This window comes from Mus caroli, unplaced genomic scaffold (assembly GCF_978045245.1).
Source record: "Mus caroli unplaced genomic scaffold, Mus_caroli_1 scaffold_9, whole genome shotgun sequence".
Taxonomy (NCBI): domain Eukaryota; kingdom Metazoa; phylum Chordata; class Mammalia; order Rodentia; family Muridae; genus Mus; species Mus caroli.
Window position 1 is genome coordinate 77,898,710 of NW_028227264.1, and position 17,440 is coordinate 77,916,149.

General features: G+C 36.3%; 1 protein-coding gene across 3 annotated transcripts in view; it reads left to right on the forward strand.

The window, feature by feature from the left end:
• Positions 1-16,729, forward strand: part of LOC147002686 (vomeronasal type-2 receptor 116-like) — a 42,038-nt gene extending 25,309 nt beyond the window's left edge. For all 3 annotated transcript variants that reach the window (XM_085842959.1, XM_085842960.1, XM_085842961.1), the window contains one exon: positions 12,807-16,729. In XM_085842959.1, the coding sequence (XP_085699085.1) occupies positions 12,807-13,735 (929 nt within the window). In that variant the 3' untranslated portion in view covers positions 13,736-16,729. The remainder of the gene's footprint in view (positions 1-12,806) is intronic.
• The last annotated feature ends 711 nt before the right edge of the window (positions 16,730-17,440 follow it).

Sequence of the window (17,440 nt, forward strand, 5' to 3'; positions counted from 1 at the left end):
CCCAGTTAATACATCTGAAACAATAGGTTAGACAAAGAAATTAAGTTATCGTGAAGAGGGTGAAAGACAGACAGTCAGAGATGTAAGGGATGCAATTAAAACACTGAATACATATTTTGTATAGAATTTTATAAATTTATTCATATTTTTTAAAAAATGTAATTATTTTATATATTTAATATTTCCATATCTACTTAAGAAGTTGAAACTATAGTTATGTACCATTTGAAAATATTATTGTAACTGGGGATGTCCTCAAAATTTATAATATGTTGTGTTACTCATTAACTCATTAACACCCAAATATCAATAGTGTATGTATGTTCTCATTAGAACTACTGAAAACAAATATAAATGGTAGAAAGGTCATGTGACATCCTTTAAAATGAGAACTTGACACATGACCACGTTTTGATGCACTGGTAGATGGGTGCAGGTAATGTTGCTGGAGTGAATATGCCAAGATCTACTGAAAGCTGCATACACCTGAAGTGAAGAATAATTAGTTCCAGAAAATTTGGGGGAAATTTTAAACTATGTCAAAATAAGAACAACAAGCATGAGCCAGTCACAAGGTATCTGCAATCAGCAAGTGTAGAATAAGCATTGTGCCACTCCAGGTTGAATAGTAACATAAGTAGAAGGGACTTGCGGTTAAAAACATTGAACTGCTAAAGAAATCTATTTTTTGGTTCTTTCAGGATTTTTCGTGAAATAAATTCTATTTCCTATATGTACATTGTATTAAACATATCTCATTTCTGACAGGGGCATGATAATTTTGTTTTTATTATTTATTCTACATCCCAATCCATGCCTCACCTCCTGTTCTCATCCTCAGAAAGTCCCTCTCCTATCCACTTTCTCATTCTCCAATCAGAGGCAGGAGCCCTCACCATTGGCTGACTTCTAACCTGGCATATTATTTGTCTCCATCACAAGTCAAGTCCTCTTCTACTGAGGCCAGAAAAGGCAGCCAAGTTAGAAAAACATCTGACAGAAAATCAAGAACTATATAGATAGCTATATTTTCATTTCTTTGCTGCTAATCTGCTCCATATGTAGGGAGTGGCAGGTTTTGTCTGAGAGTGTCTGCATCTGTTTCAGTCATCAGGAGAGACTATCATTAATAATTTCAGGGATTGGTATTTTCCAATGGGATGAAACTGAAGTGGGACCATTGTCTCTATTGGTTCTATTGGGAATATTGGTTCTCCCTACCCTCAGTCTCTACCTCAACCTTTATTTCTGCATCTCTTGTAGAAAGGATGAATTTAGAGTGAAAATTTGTGTGTGTGAGTTGGTTTCCCTATTTCTTCAAATGGGGATTCCTGGCTACAGGAAGTACACTTTTCAGGTTCCAAAGAACCACTATTATGACTCTGAGCTAAGGTCACCCCCTTTGATTGCTGGGGGTCCCATATCCCAGATCTTTAACATATTCTCATAATACTTGCCATCCTATACCTCACACTTAGGATTTCTAGTCTCTCTCCTGACATTCTATCCTTCTCCTGTGTTTCTCTGAACACTTACCGGGAACACTCCAAGTCACCTCCTTGTCCATTCTGCCACCCAGATTCCTCATTCCATCTGCTTCCTATAACTATTATATTCTACCTTCTAAGTGAGAATCAAGTATCCTCACTTGGGTGCTACTTTTAGTTCAGCTTTGGGTCTTTAGTGTGTGTTGTGTGTATCCTGTACTCATGGTTAATATCCACATATAGGTGTAAACATACCATGATAATCCTTTGGGGTTACCAATCTCTGGATGAGAGTCTCAAGTTCCATCAATTTCCCTACAAAATTCATGATGTCCTTGTTTTTAATGGCTGAATAGTACTCCATTCTGTAGGCATACCAATTATGCATTATCTATCCATTCTTCAGTTAAGGGATATCTAGGTTGTTTCCAGTTTCTGGTTATTAGGAAGAAAACTGATATGAACATAGTTGAGCCAGTGTCACTGTGGAATAATGTGCCAACTTTGGATTTATGACCAGAAATAATAGAGCTGGGTCTTGAGGCAGAAATGTTGTCACTTTTCTGATAATCCAGCAAATTGATTTCCAGAGTGTTCTTGCCTAACAGAAGGTTTTTAGTTTCATTAGTTACCATTTATGAATTCTTTATCTTAGAGCCTGATCCTGCTCTTCTGTACAGGAAGTTTTCTCTAGTACCAATGCATTGCAGGCTATTCCTCAGTTTCCTTCTACTAGATTTATTTTATTTGTCTTTATGTTAAGATCTTTAGTCCACTTCACTGGAAGTTTTCTATAGGAAGACAGATATAAAAATATTTTCATTCCTCTACTTGCAGACATCTCATTAAATCAGCACTAATTGTTTAAGATGCTTTCTTTTTCCCATTCTATGGTTTTGTGTCTGTAGGTATGTGGCAATATTTGAAGACTGATGCCATGGATCAACCTGTTTATCCCTAGACTATTGCCATGCAAATTTTGTTACTATTACTTGATAATATACCTTGAGTTATGGGATATGTATACCTCCAAGAGTTTAATTATAGTTTAGGCTTGTTATAGCAATGTTGGGTTATTTGCTTGTTTGTATCTTTTTCTGTTTTTTTTTTTTTCATATGAAGTTAAGAATTGCTATCTCAAGGTATGTAATGAATGGTATTGGAATTTTTGTGGGATTCACACTAAATATGTAGATTGATTTTGGTAAGATAGCCATGTATATTATGTTAACCTTACCATTTCAAGAGCATTGGATATCTTTCCATATTCTGATATCTTCCTTAATTTTTTACTACAATGATTTCAACGTCTTGTTATATAGGTGTTTAAATTGCATGGTTAGAGTTACATGAAGACATATGTATTATTTTTAAATATTGTAAAGTGTTTTATTTCCTTTATTTATTTCTCAGTTAATTTATCATTCATATAAAGGAGGACTATGTTTTTTTTTTTATTTTTAGTTTATTTTGATCTAGCCACTTTGCTGAAGGTGTTCTCTGGTAGAATTTTTAGGGTTATTTGTATTTATTATATCATCTGTGAATAGCAATCCTTTGACTTCTTTCGTTCCAATTTGCATCGACTTGATTTCTTTTAGTTCTCTGATAGCTCAAGCCAGAGCTTCAACCTGTATTGAATAGATTAACAAGAATGAGTAGCCTTGCCTTGTCCCTGATTTTAGTGGAATTGCCTAAGTTTCTTTTCATGTAATCTGATGTTGGCTGTTGGTTTGCTGTATGTTGGTTTTATAGCATTGAGATATATGCCTTGTATCACTGATTGCTCCAAGACTTTTAAAAAGAATTGGTGTCAAATTTTGTTAAAGTTATTTTTCTGCATCTAATGGGATGACCATGAGATTTTTTTCATTTTATTTTTATAGTGAATTACACAAATGGATTTTCATGTATTGAACCATGCATGTATCCCTAATATGAGGCTTATTAATTTATTACTTAAGATTCTTTTGATGTGTACTGGTATTCAGTTTGTGAGGTACTTATTCATTTATCTATCTATCTAACTATCTATCTACCTATTTATTTATTTATTTATTTATTTATATATTTAATATGTGTGTGTGTTCATTTCTTCATCAGTATTCATAAGGGAAATAGAACTAAAATTCTCTTCTTTGTTGAGTATTTGTGTAATTTGGGTATCAGTATGATGGAAGACACATAGAACAAATTCCACAATGTTCCTCTGCTTCTATGGGGTGGAGTAATTTGTGGAATATTCCTATTAGCTCTTCTTTGAAAGTCTGGTAGAATTCTACAATAAAACCAACTGACTCTGGGCATCTTTGGTCAAGAGATATTTCATGACTGCATCTCTTTTCTCAGGGTTTTAGGGCTATTTATATAGGTTTCCTGATCTTAAATTAACCTTTGTAAGTGTGATACTAGTTTAGAAAACCATCCTCTTTATTAAGTTTTTCCAGTTTTGTAGACTACGGACTGTGAAGAAAGACCTAGTGCTTTATTTGTACTTTTTTTCTCTCTGTTTTCTCTCTCTTTTCTTTTTAGATTTTATTTATTTTGATAACATCTCCACATACTTTAGTTAGTTTGGCAAGGTTGTATCTATCTTGTTGATTTTCTCTAAGAGCTAATTCTTGGCTACATTGCTCCATTTTTTTCCTAAAAGTTTGATTTCAGAGTATTGAAATCAGATTATTTTATGCCCTCAACATCTCTTAACTGTGTTTTCTTCTTTTTTTCTAGACCTTTTAAATGTACAATTTAATTGTTCATATGAAAATTTTCAAATGAATTTCTTTATGGACATACTCAATGTAATGGACTTTCCTCTTAGAACAATTTTTCGGTTTCCCAAGAATTTGCATATGCTGTGCCTATATTTTTTTTTAATTTTAAAAATTTATTTCTTTCTTTCTTCCCTGAACCAGACATCATTGAGTAGAGGCTTGTTCAATTTCTTTGAGTTTGTCTACTTTCTGGTGTTTCTGTTGTTGAAGACCAGCTTTCCTACATAGTTGCCTCATAGAGGAAATGGTGTTATTTCAATTTTCTTGTATCTGTGAAGGACTCTAAATTTTGGAGGAAGAACTGAGTGATGAGAAAATGGTATAGTCTTTTGTGTTTGTGTGGAATATTATCTACATGACTTTTAGGTCCATTTGATTCATACTCTCTGCCAGTTTTCTTATTTCTCTATTTACTTTTTGACTAAATACCATGTTAGTTGGTGAGACTGGGGTATAGCATCAACCACTTTTAATATGTGGAGTTTGATGTGTGTTTCCAACTTTAGGAATGATTCTTTTACAAACATGGGTGCCCTTGAATTAGGAGCACACATGTTGAGAATTGAGATATCATTTTACTGGATTTTTTTAATGAGTATATAGTATCCTTTCCCATTTGCTTTGTTTAAATATAGTTGAAACTCTATTTTAATACATATAAGAATAGTTATTATAACTTGCTTCTAGGGTCCGGTGGCCCAGAAAAACTATTATAGCATTTAATCTGAGGTAATAGCTATCTGCATTGCTGACCTGTGTTTCTTTTTTGCAGCAAAAGGTTGATTCCTGTGTTTGCATTTGTTCTGTTTGCCTGTTTCTTTTTTATTGGAAAGTTGAGTCCATTGCTGGTGAGAGACATTAACAGCCAGTTATTGTTTACCCCTGTTATTTTGATGCTTGTAGTATTAGTGTGTATGTGTTATTGTGTATATTTAACTTTATTTTTCTGGTATGGAAGTATTTATTTCCTGCGTTTTCTTGAAAGTAGTTATCCAATTTCTGTTGGAGTTCTCCTTCAATTAGTTTTTTGTTTGTTTGTTTGTTTGTTTGTTTGTTTGTAGGAATGGATTTGTGGATAGAAGAGTGTTTAAATTCATGGTTTTCTTGAAATATTGTTGTTTTCTCCATCTATATTTATTGAGAATTTTTCTGGGTGTAGTACCTTAGATTGCCATGTTAGTTTATGTAGGTTTTAATGTATTTGTCAAGGGCGTTCAGTTTTTAAAGTCTCTATCAAAAAGGCAAAATTCTAGCAGTTTCTGCATTCGTATATTACTTGGTCTTTTTCCTTTGCTGCTTTTAATATTCTTTTTTGTTGTTGTTGTTCTCTAAATTCCATATTTTGGTTATTTTGTTGAGACAAGACTTTCTTTTCTGTTCCAATATACTTTGTGTTCTGCAAGCATATTAGATATTTATAGGAATTTCTCTCTTTAATGTGTGAATATGTTCTACTATGATTTTGTTGAAATATTGCTCATCCTTGGAGCTGAGACTCTTTAACTTCTATTCCTATCATTCCTTGGTTTGGTGTTTTCATTGTAACCCAAATTTTCTGGATATTTTATTTCAGGGATATCTTAGAATAAATATTTTCAGCTACTGATATATTAATTTCTTTTATTGTTTGCCTGAGATTCTCTCCTCCATCCTTTCCATGTTGGTGATTCATGCATCTGTTGTTCTGATTCTCTTCCCTAGTATTCCATCTCCAGTTATGCCTCACTTTGTATTTTTTATTGCTCCTATTTCCACTATCATGTCTTGAACACATTTATTTATTCCCCTGGTTAATTGTAGATTCTTTAAGGGATTTATTTGTTTCCTCTTTAAAGGCCTATATTTATTTTCCCATATTTCTTTAAGCAATATATTACCCTTAGTTGAATCTAACATCTTTGTAAGATTGAATTTCAGGGCATTGTGGTTTGGTTGTGTTAGGTTATGCAGGACTTGAAGTTGTAGGATAGGGGTGTTCTATGGTCCTTGACTTATGTTGTTTCCTATCATTCTTTCGTTTTGTGTTTTAATTGTACCTTTTTGGTTCTGTATCAATGGGACTGATGAAGGTAGGCAGACAGGTGGTAGGAGAATGGAAGTGTGGTCTGGAAAGCAGGATAATTATATTTTCTCACCTATTAATTCCCATTATTTCACTATAAACATATTATACATAAGTTATTCCTCTGGAACATATAGAGATAAAACATAAAAACTACCTACCTGACTGTTCATTTGATTATAGTTCCTCTATGCAGATTGAAGACATAGTCATTTCATTTATGAATTTAATGTAATTGTAGAAGGAACACATCAAATGTCACCTCAAAATTCTTCTACTATTGTAGACGAAGGATTAGACATTTCAGTGATATGTACATTTGGTTTGATAGAGTAGAATGAAGAATTTATCTACATATATCACTAACTCAGATTGTATTGATTTAAAAATACAGTGTTGAATATTCAAAAGTTAAAAACATTACTTAGAAAATATAAGGAAATATACAAAAACTATATTTCAACACAAAACATAAGTTTTAAACAAAGTAAAATGTTTTGTGTTACAAATCAGGCACCATTAATGAATGGATATTGTTTATATGAAACGTATTATAAGCTAACATAACATAGTAGCAAAAATGATCTAAAATCAGACAAGCATACATTTATATGAATGTGATATTAGCAGAAATAAAGACATTGAGAAAATGTTAACTATTGTGACAGGAGAGTTTTAAAAAGCATGAGAAAGAACACAAATAGAGAGTAGAGGGGAAAAGGATTTAAATGTATATTCTTTCGATATGATTTAGGAAAAAAATAAATAAAATCATTCTTGAAATGAAACATTTAAAAAATGTGGAAAGTGATACATGTCAGGAAATAAGTCATATGTTTTTCTTCCACTAAGTTTGATTCACAGAGGTTTAGTTTTTAAAATCTGTTCTGGAGGAACAAAGAAGGCATAAATTTTATTATTATGTAGGTATTTGATTGAAAAACTTTCACTAAGTTTATCAAAAAGTCTCTCAATATATAAAGGAGTTTACATCCCCCATACTAACCTGAATATCATCAAAGAACACAGAAAATGATTAGAGAGTTAAGTCCCAATAACTTTTCTCTAACATCCACATATTAACAATAACATCTCTGAGATTTGCTTGTTAACAAAAAATGAGAGGGGTGAAAAGGACAAGAAATATTTTGAACAATTATTCAGTGGTATCCAAACAAGATCACATGAAAAGAAAATATTTCATACATTTAAGACTACCATGATTTTATACAATGCATTCAATGACCACTATTTCTTGAAAATTGAATTCACAAAATCAATTGGAAATTAAGAAATATTTTGTTTGTGAATTGGTGTAAATTATTTTCTGCAGTATAATTTTGTGTTCTCAAAATCTAAATGTAAGTTTTAACTATATTACAAAATATAAATAAAAGGTTAAGAAAAGAAAAAATATCCTACATATCCAACCATTTGCCAAAGAATTTCATAAATTCGTTGTTTTTAATTACTGAGTAGTATTCCATTGTTTAAATGTACCACATTTTCTGTATCCATTCTTCTGTTGAGGGACGTCTGGGTTCTTTCCAGCTTCTAGTTTTATAAGGAAGGCTGCTATGAACATAGTGGAGCATGTGCCCTTATTACAAGCTGGAACATCTTCTGGGTATATGCCCAGGAGAGGTATTGCAGGACCTTCCGGTAGTACTATGTCCAATTTTCTGAGGAACATCAGACTGATTTCCAGAGTGGTTGTACCAGATTGCAATCCCACCAATGGAGGACTGTTCTTCTTTCTCCACATCCTTGCCAACATCTGCTGTCATATGAATTTTTTATCTTAGCCATTCTGACTGGTGTGAGGGGGAATCTCAGGGTTATTTTAATTTACATTTTCCCAATGATTAAGGATGTTGAACATTTTTTCAGGTGCTTCTCAGCCATTCGGTATTCCTTGGTTGAGAATAATTTGTTTAGTTCTGCAACCCATTTTTTAATAGGGCTATTTGATTTTTTGGAGTTCATCTTCTTGAGTTCTTTACATGTATTAGATATTAGTCCCCTATCTGATTTAGGAATGATAAAGATCATTTCCCAATATTTTGTTGGCCTTTTTGTCTTATTGACAGTGTCTTTTCCCTTACAAAAGCTTTGCAGTGTTATAAGGCCCATTTGTTGATTCTCAATCTTACACCACAAGCCATTGCTGTTGTGTTCAGGAATTTTTCCCCTGTGCCCATATCTTTGAGATATTTCCCCACTTTCTTCTCTATAAGTTTCAGGCTCTCTAGTTTTATGTAGAGATCCTTAATCCACGTAGACTTGAGCTTTGTACAAAGAGGTAAGAATGGATAATTTCCCTTTCTTCTACATGATAACGGCCAGTTGTGCCAGCACCATTTGTGTGAATTCTGTTTTTTTTTCCACTTGTTTTAGATCCCTTGTCAAAGATGAAGTGACCATAGGTTTGTAGGTTCATTTCTGGGTCTTCAATTCTATTCTATGGACCAACCTGTCTTTCACTGTACCAGTATCATGCAGTTTTTATCACAATTGCTCTGAAGTACAGCTTGAGGTCAGGCATGGTGATTCCACCAAAGGTTCTTTTATTGCTGAGAAGAGTTTTTGCTATTCTCGGTTTTTGTTTGTTGTTGTTGTTGTTATGAATTTGTAAATTTCCTTTTCTAAGTCAGTGAAGAATTGAGTTGGAATTTTGATGGGGATTGCATTGAGTCTGTAGATTGCTTTTGGCAAGATAGCCATTTTTACTATATTGATCTGGAAAATCCATGAGCATAGGAGATCTTTCTATCTTCTTTTGTTTTTTTAATGGAGAATTCTCCCAGTCTTTTTTTTTTTAATTTTTTATTGGGTATTTTCTTTCTTTATATTTCCAGTGCTATCTCAAAAGTCCCCCATACACTCCCCTCCCCACTCCTTTACCCACCCACTCCCAATTCTGCGCCCTGGCTTTCCCCTGTACTGAGACATATAAAGTTTGCAAGACCAATGGCTCTCTATTTCCACTGATGGCCAACTAGGTCATCTTCTGATACATATGCAGCTAGAGACAAGAGCTCCAGGGGGTACTAGTTAGTTCATATTGTTTTTCCACCTATAGGGTTGAAGATCCCTTTAGCTCCTTGGGTACTTTCTCTAGCTCCTCCATTGGGGGCCCTGTGATCCATCCAATACCTGACTGTGAGCATCCACTTCTGTGTTTGCTAGGCCCCTGCATAGTCTCACAAGAGACAGCTATATCAGGGTCCTTTCAGCAAAATCTTGCTAGTGTATGCAATGGTGTCTGTGTTTGGAGGCTGATGGGATGAATCCCCGGATGTGGCAGTGTCTAGATGGTCTGTCCTTTTGTCTTAGCTCCAAACTTTGTCTCTGTAACTCCTTCCATGGGTGTTTTGTACCCAATTCTAAGAAGGGGCAAAGTGTCCATATTTTGTTGTTTGTTCTTCTTGAGTTTCATGAGTTTCACAAATTGTATCTTGTATCTTGGGTATTCTAAGTATCTGGGTTAATATTCACTTATCAGTGAGTACATATCATTTGAGTTCTTTTGTGATTGGGTTACCTAACTCAGGATGATCCCCTCCAGGTCCATCCATTTGCCTAAGAATTTCATAAATTCATTTTTTAATAGCTGAGTAGTACTCCATTGTGTAAATGTATCAGATTTTCTGTATCCATTCCTCTGTTGAGGGGCATCTGGGTTCTTTCCAGCTTCTGGCTATTATAAATAAGGCTGCTATGAACATAGTGGAGCATGTCTCCTTCCTACCAGTTGGAACATCTTCTGAATATATGGCCAGGAGAGGTATTGTGGGATGCTCCAGTAGTACTATGTCCAATTTTCTGAGGGACCACCAGACTGATTTCCACAGTGTTTGTACAAGCTTGCAATCCCACCAACAATGGAAGAGTGTTCCTCTTTCTCCACATCCTTGCCAGCATCTGCTCTCACCTGAATATTTGACCTTAGCCATTCTGACTGGTGTTAGGTGTAATCTCAGGATTGTTTTGATTTGCATTTCCCTGATGATTAAGGATGCTGAACTTTTTTTCAGGTGCTTCTCAGCCATTCGGTATTCCTCAGGTGAGAATTCTTTGGTTAGCTCTGAGCCCCATTTTTAATGGGGTTATTTGAATTTTTGAAGTCCACCTTCTTGAGTTCTTTATATTGGATATTAGTGCCCTATCTGATTTAGTATAGGTAAGGATCCTTTCCCAATCTGTTGGTGGCCTTTTTTTCTTATTGACGGTATTTTTTGCCTTACAGAAGCTTTGCAATTTTATGAGGTCCCATTTGTGGATTCTCGATCTTACAGCCCAAGCCATTGCTGTTCTATTCAGGAATTTTTTCCCCTGTGCCCATATCTTCAAGGCTTTTCCCCACTTTCTGCTCTATAAGTTTCACTGTCTCTGGTTTTATGTGGATTTCCTTGATCCACTTAGATTTGACCTCAGTACAATGAGATAGGAATGGATCAATTCGCATTCTTCTACATGTTAACCTCCAGTTGTGCCAGCACCATTCCTTGAAAATGCTGTCTTTTTTCCACTGGATGGTTTTAGCTCCCTTGTCAAAGATCAAGTGACCATAGGTGTGTGGGTTCATTTCTGGGTCTTCAATTCTATTCCATTGGTCTATTTCTCTGTCGCTATACCAGTACCATGCAGTTTTTATCACAATTGCACTGTAGTACACCTTGAGGTCAGGCCTGGTGATTCCACCAAAGGTTTTTTTATTGTTGAGAAGAGTTTTTGCTATTCTCAGGTGTTTTGGGGTTTTTTGTTGTTGTTGTTGTTGTTGTTGTTGTTATTTCAGATAAATTTGTAATTGCCCTTTCTAACTCAGTGAAGAATTGAGTTGGAATTTTGAATGGGATTGCATTGAGTCTGTAGATTGCTTTTGGCATGATAGCCATTTTTACTATATTGATCCTGGCAATCCATGAGCATGGGAGATCTTTCTATCTTCTGAGATCTTCTTCAATTTCTTTCTTCAGAGACTTGAAGTTCATATCATACAGATCTTTCACTTCCTTAGTTAGAGTCACACCAAGGTATTTTTGTTATTTGTGACTATTGTGAAGGGTGTTCTTTCCCTGATTTCTTTCTCATCCTCTTTATACTTTGTGTAGAGAAATCCCACTGAGGTAACCCAATCACAAAAGAACACACATGCTATGCACTCATTGATAAGCAGATATTAGACCAGAAACTTATATTACCCAAGATACAATTTGCAAAACACATGAAACTCAAGAAGGAAGAAGACCAAAGTGTAGATACTTCATTCCTTCTTATAATGGGAAACAAAATACCCATGGAAGAAGTTGCAGAGACAAATATGGGAGCTCAGACAGAAGGAAAGACCATCCAGAGAATGCCCCACCCGGGAATCCATCCCATAATCAGCCACCAAACCCAGACACTATTGCCTTTGCCACAAAGATTTTGCTGACAGGACACTGATATAACTATCTTTTGTGAGGCTATGCCAGTGCCTCACAAAAGAAAACCAGTCTGACAAATACAGAAATGTGTGCTCATAGTCATCTATTGGATGGAACACAGGGCCCTTAATGAAGGAATTAGAGAATGTACCCAAGGAGCTGAAGGTGTCTGCAACCCTGTAGGAGGAACAACAATATGAACCAACCAGTAACCCCCAGAGTTCAGTCTCTAGTTGGATATGTAACAGAGGATGGCCTAGTTTGCCAACAATGTGAGGAGAGGCCCTTGGTCTTGCTAATATCATATGCCCCAGAACAGGGGTATGCCAGGGACAGAAATTGGGATTCGGTGGTTTAGAGAGCAGGGCAGGGGGAGGATATAGGGGACTTAGCGAATAGCATTTGAAAGGTAAATGAAGAAAATATCTAATAAAAATAGAAGATAAAAAATAAGGACAGTTCAACATACAGTAAAATAAATGGACTCTAGTAATATGGTTTCCTGCATATTTTCATTGTCTGTTTGGCACAATCAATATTTATGGAATAAAAGAAAAACAGTATTAAAAATATTTTCAAGGGCTGGATTGTAGGCAAGCCTCTTGCACACATTCTGTTTAGTGATTGCTGTGGGCTGGACAGCCTCACTGCACTGTTGTGATTTTTGAGGTGGTTACCATGGGCTACTTAACAAATCAGGTTGAGTAATATGGTAGAGGCAGGGCAGGCTAAACCACATCCCTATGTATTCATAGTAAGTTCTTACCTCCTTATCATATCTTCAGTTCCGTCATTGTTTGCTCAGTGATATATTCGTAATGGGTAATGTGAAAAACACCCATATCTCCAGAACGGGGATTTACTCATGGGTATTTTGGAAAGGAGTATAAACCTTAACTTGTAGGGTTATTCACTTTAGAATACATGATTCTCATTACCAAAAGTGACAATGGAACATGGTTGTCATGACAATACAATGAGGTTGAAATATAAAACATATTAGGGTAAAGGGAAAACTTGACCATGGATTTATAACCAACTTCATTTCTACCAGGTTTGGATCACTGTGTGCACTGTCCAGAAACTCATTATGCGAATGAAGAGAAGAGACACTGCCTGAAGAAAAGAGTAACTTTTTTGTCCTATAATGATCCCCTGGGAAAGGGAATCACACTTCTTTCCATTGGATTCTCAACACTCACAGCTCTTGTTATTTGGGTATTTGTAGACCACAGAGGCACTCCAATTATAAAGGCCAATAATAGATCTCTCAGTTACGTACTGCTCATCACTCTCACCCTCTGTTTCCTCTGTCCATTGCTCTTCATTGGCCTTCCAAATACAGCAACATGTATAATGCAACAGTACATGTTTGGACTTCTGTTCACCATGGCCCTATCCACTGTGTTAGCCAAAACCATCACTGTAGTTATGGCCTTCAAGATTACTGCTCCAGGAAGAAAGATAAGATGGTTGCTGACATCACAGGTCCCTAAATTTGCCATTCCAGTTTGCACCCTGATACAAGTACTTCTGTCTAGTATATGGCTGGGAACATCTCCTCCATTTATTGACAAGGATTATCACTCTGAACATGGACACATCATCATTCTTTGCAACAAAGGCTCATATATTTACTTCTACTGCACTCTGGCCTACCTGGGAGTCATGGCCTTTGGGAGTTACCTCTTGGCTTTCTTATCCAGGAGATTGCCCGACAGATTTAATGAATCTAAGTCCCTAGCTTTCAGCATGCTTGTGTTCTGCAGTGTATGGGTCATGTTCCTCCCTGTCTACCACAGCACCTCTGGGAAGGTCATGGTGGCTATGGAAATGTTCTCTATCTTGGCTTCCAGTGCAAGCATTCTTATCATAGTCTTTGCTCCTAAGTGCTACATCGTTTTGTTTAGGCCAGAGTTGAACACACTTACTCACAACAGGGATAAAAGACACCACAGGAGCAAAACTTTACTTAAAACATAGTTCACATGATTCATCAACTAAATTGAATTTTTCAAGATCTTAACCAGTTTGACTGTCAAATGTAAAGTTATGGCATGTTGTTCTTATGATAGCTTTGTGGATATAAATTCTCACCAAATATTCTATCTGTAGCTTGATTCCCTAGAATGCCATGATGAAATAAGTAAAAGTTTCACACAGTATGACTGCCATGTTAAAATTCATACCACAATATTCCTCATAACATTTTATATTTTCAAATCTTTTTATTTTTTAATCTTTTTTTCAGTACAGATTTTATCCCCCTCATAGTCCATTCTCTGTCTTTTCCACATTCCACACCTCTTACCCTGTCTCCATGGGGATGTCTCCATTCCAGAATCCTCCACCCCAACAAACCCACACACTCCCTGGATCCTCCTGTTCTTTGAGGGTTAGGTGTATCTTCAGAGTCCAGCACCAAGAGTCTTCTGCTGTATATGTATTGACTGTCTCATATTAGCTAGTGTATGCTGCCTGCTTTGTAGCCCAGTGTCTGTGATTTCTGCAGTCCAGCTTAGTTGAGATTACTGGTTCTCCAACAGGGACACCCTCCTCCTCAATTTCTTCCAGCTTTTCTCTAATTCAACCACAGAGGTCAGGAGCTTGTTTTACTATGTTAATTCTGAAAATGCATGACCCTGGGTATCTCTCCATTCTCTGAGATCTTCTTTGATTTCTATCTTAAGAGACCTCAAGTTATCTTCCTACAGATTTTCACTTGTTTGGTTACAGTTACCCCAAGATCTTTTATAGTATTTGTGGCTATTGTGATGGGAGTTGTTTCCCTAATTTCCTTCTCAGCTTGTTTATTATTTCTATAAAGGAAGGCTACTGACTTATTTCTGTTAATTTTATATCCAGCGACTTTGCAGAAGTTATTTATCAGCTGAAGATGTTGTCTGGTAGAACTTTTAGGAATACTTATGTACACTATCATATTATCTTCAAATAGTGATTCTTTTGCTTTTTCTTTGCCAATTTCTATCCCATTGTTTTCTTTTGGTTGTCTTATTGTTCTAGGTAGAACTTTGAATAATATATTGAATAGGTATGGGGAGAGTGGTCATCCTGGTCTTGTCTCTGATTTTAGTGGGATTGCTTCAACTATCTCACCACTTAATTTGATATTTGCTGTTGGTTGACAGCAAATTTCTTTTATTAACTTTAAGTATGGGCCTTGAATTCCTGATCTCTTCAATACATTTAACATTAATGGGTATTGTATTTTATTAAATACATTTTCATGTGATTTTTTTACTTTAAGTTTGTTTATATAGTGGGTCACATAAATGGATTTTCATATATTAAACCAACCTTGAACAATATGATGAAGCCTTCTTGATACTGTTTAATAATGGTTTTGAGGTGTCCGTGTATTCAGTTTTCCTAGAATTTTATTGAGAATTTTTCCATTGATATTAAAAAGAAAAATTGATATGAAGCTATTTAGTTTGACGTGTTTTGTTGTTGTTGTTGTTGTTGCTGCTGCTGTTGTTGTGTTCTTCTTTGGTTTAGTTATCAGAATAATTTTGTCTTCATAGAATGAATTGTGTAGTGTTTCTTCTGTTTCTGATTTATGGAATAAATTGAAGAATTAAGTTTCTTTGAACGTCTGGTAGAATTCTGCACTAAAGTCCTGGGTTGTTTGGTTGTTTGTTTAATCTTGCGATGGGTGGGAGGTGGGGGGTTTTAATGACATCTATTTCATTAGGGAATATATGTTTGTTTAGATAGTTTACCTGCTCTTGATTTAACTTTCATTTGTGTTATCTGTCTACCAAATCACCCATTTAATCTAGATTTTCCACTTTTGTTGAGTATATGCTTTTGTAATGGTACCTGATGATTTTTTTTAATTCCCTCAATTTCTGTACTCATGTATTTCTTTTCATTTCTGATTTGCTAATTTGGATAATATCCCTGAGTCTTTTAGATTGGATAGGTGTTTACCTGTCATGTTGATTTTCTCAAAGAACTAGCTTCTGGTTTTGTTGAATCATTGTATAGTTCACTTTGTTTTTATTTTGTTGATTTCTGCTCTGATTTGTTCTGTTTCCATTTAAGAGAGCTTTCTGTTGTTTTGTTGTTTTTGAAATCTAGCCTTAATCTGTGATGTTCTGATAGGATGCATGGGATTATTTCAATCATCTTGTCTTTGTTGAGGTTTGTTATGTAACCCCTTATATGGTCAATTTTGGAAAAGGTAGCATGAGATGCTGAGACGATAGTATGTTCTTTTGTTTCAGGGTAAAATGTTTTGTAGATATCTGTTAAATCCATTTGTTCATAACCTCTACTATTTTCACTGTGTCTCTATTTATTTTCCGTTTCAATAACCAGTCAATTGGTGACAGTAGGGTGTTGATTTCTCCCACTGTTATTGTCTGGTGTTCAATGTGTGTTTGGAAATTAAATAAATTTTATTTTATGGGTATTTATGCCATTCAATTTAGGGCATAGCTGTTCAGAATTGAGACTTTCTCTTGGCAGATTTTTTTTTTCTATGATGAATGTCAAGTGTCTGCCCCCATATTGCTTGATAATTTTGATAATCAATACTCGTCTTCTGTGGACATTGAACTTCAGTGTGTACCTTTCATTTATAAGTTGTCAAAGAAGATCTCATCAAAGAATTTCCCCAGATAAGCTTTGTACATATGTGGCTTGTTACACTTGACAACAAAAGACACCCATTTTACAGGTAGATGTCAAATTTTCTATTGGATGGATAATTTCTACGGTAAAGAAAGCTTCACTTGCCATAAAACTGCAAAGAGGATTGACCTATTGTGAGAAGAATTTCTTTGAATAGATCTAAAAGTTTATATTAAGGTGTACAGCATATGTGCAATGAATTGATCCTCAAGTTTCTAATAAAAAGAAATACAATGTCCAAGAATTAATGTATACTCTTCAGTTGCCTTAGGTAGAGTTTCATGTGTATCACTTCACCATATCATACAGGCTACAACAATCAATGCCCTGTTTATAGAAATGAGTGGCTGAGACTGCATTAGTTAGGGAAGCAGAAACAGGCCTGAGTAGGGCCACAGGCCTCACCCGGCCGGATCAGCGCCAGGGTAGCGGGAGCGCAGGGTTGCCTGACACCCGCCAGCTACCCACGACCCCCGCCGCAGGATTTTGGGACTGCTGGTGAGTGGAACACAGCTTCTGCTCCAATCCAATTGCGCGGGACCTGAGACTGCATTAGTTAGGGAAGCAGAAACCGGCCTGAGTAGGGCCACAGGCCTCACCCGGCCGGATCAGCGCCAGGGTAGCGGGAGCGCAGGGTTGCCTGACACCCGCCAGCTACCCACGACCCCCGCCGCAGGATTTTGGGACTGCTGGTGAGTGGAACACAGCTTCTGCTCCAGTCCAATCACGCGGGACCTGAGACTGCTCTGGTTGGGGAGAGAGAAATCCGGCCTACATAGGGCCACAACCCTCTTCCGGTCAGAAAAGCACCTGGGCAGCTGGGGCGCAGGGTCTGCTGACACTCGCCAGCTACCCACAACACCCGCCACAGGATCTTAAGACTTCTGGTGAGTGGAGCACAGCTTCTGCTCCAATCCAATTGCGCGGGACCTGAGACTGCATTAGTTAGGGAAGCAGAAACCGGCCTGAGTAGGACCACAGGCCTCATCCGGCTGGATCAGCGCCAGGGTAGCGGGAGCACAGGGTTGC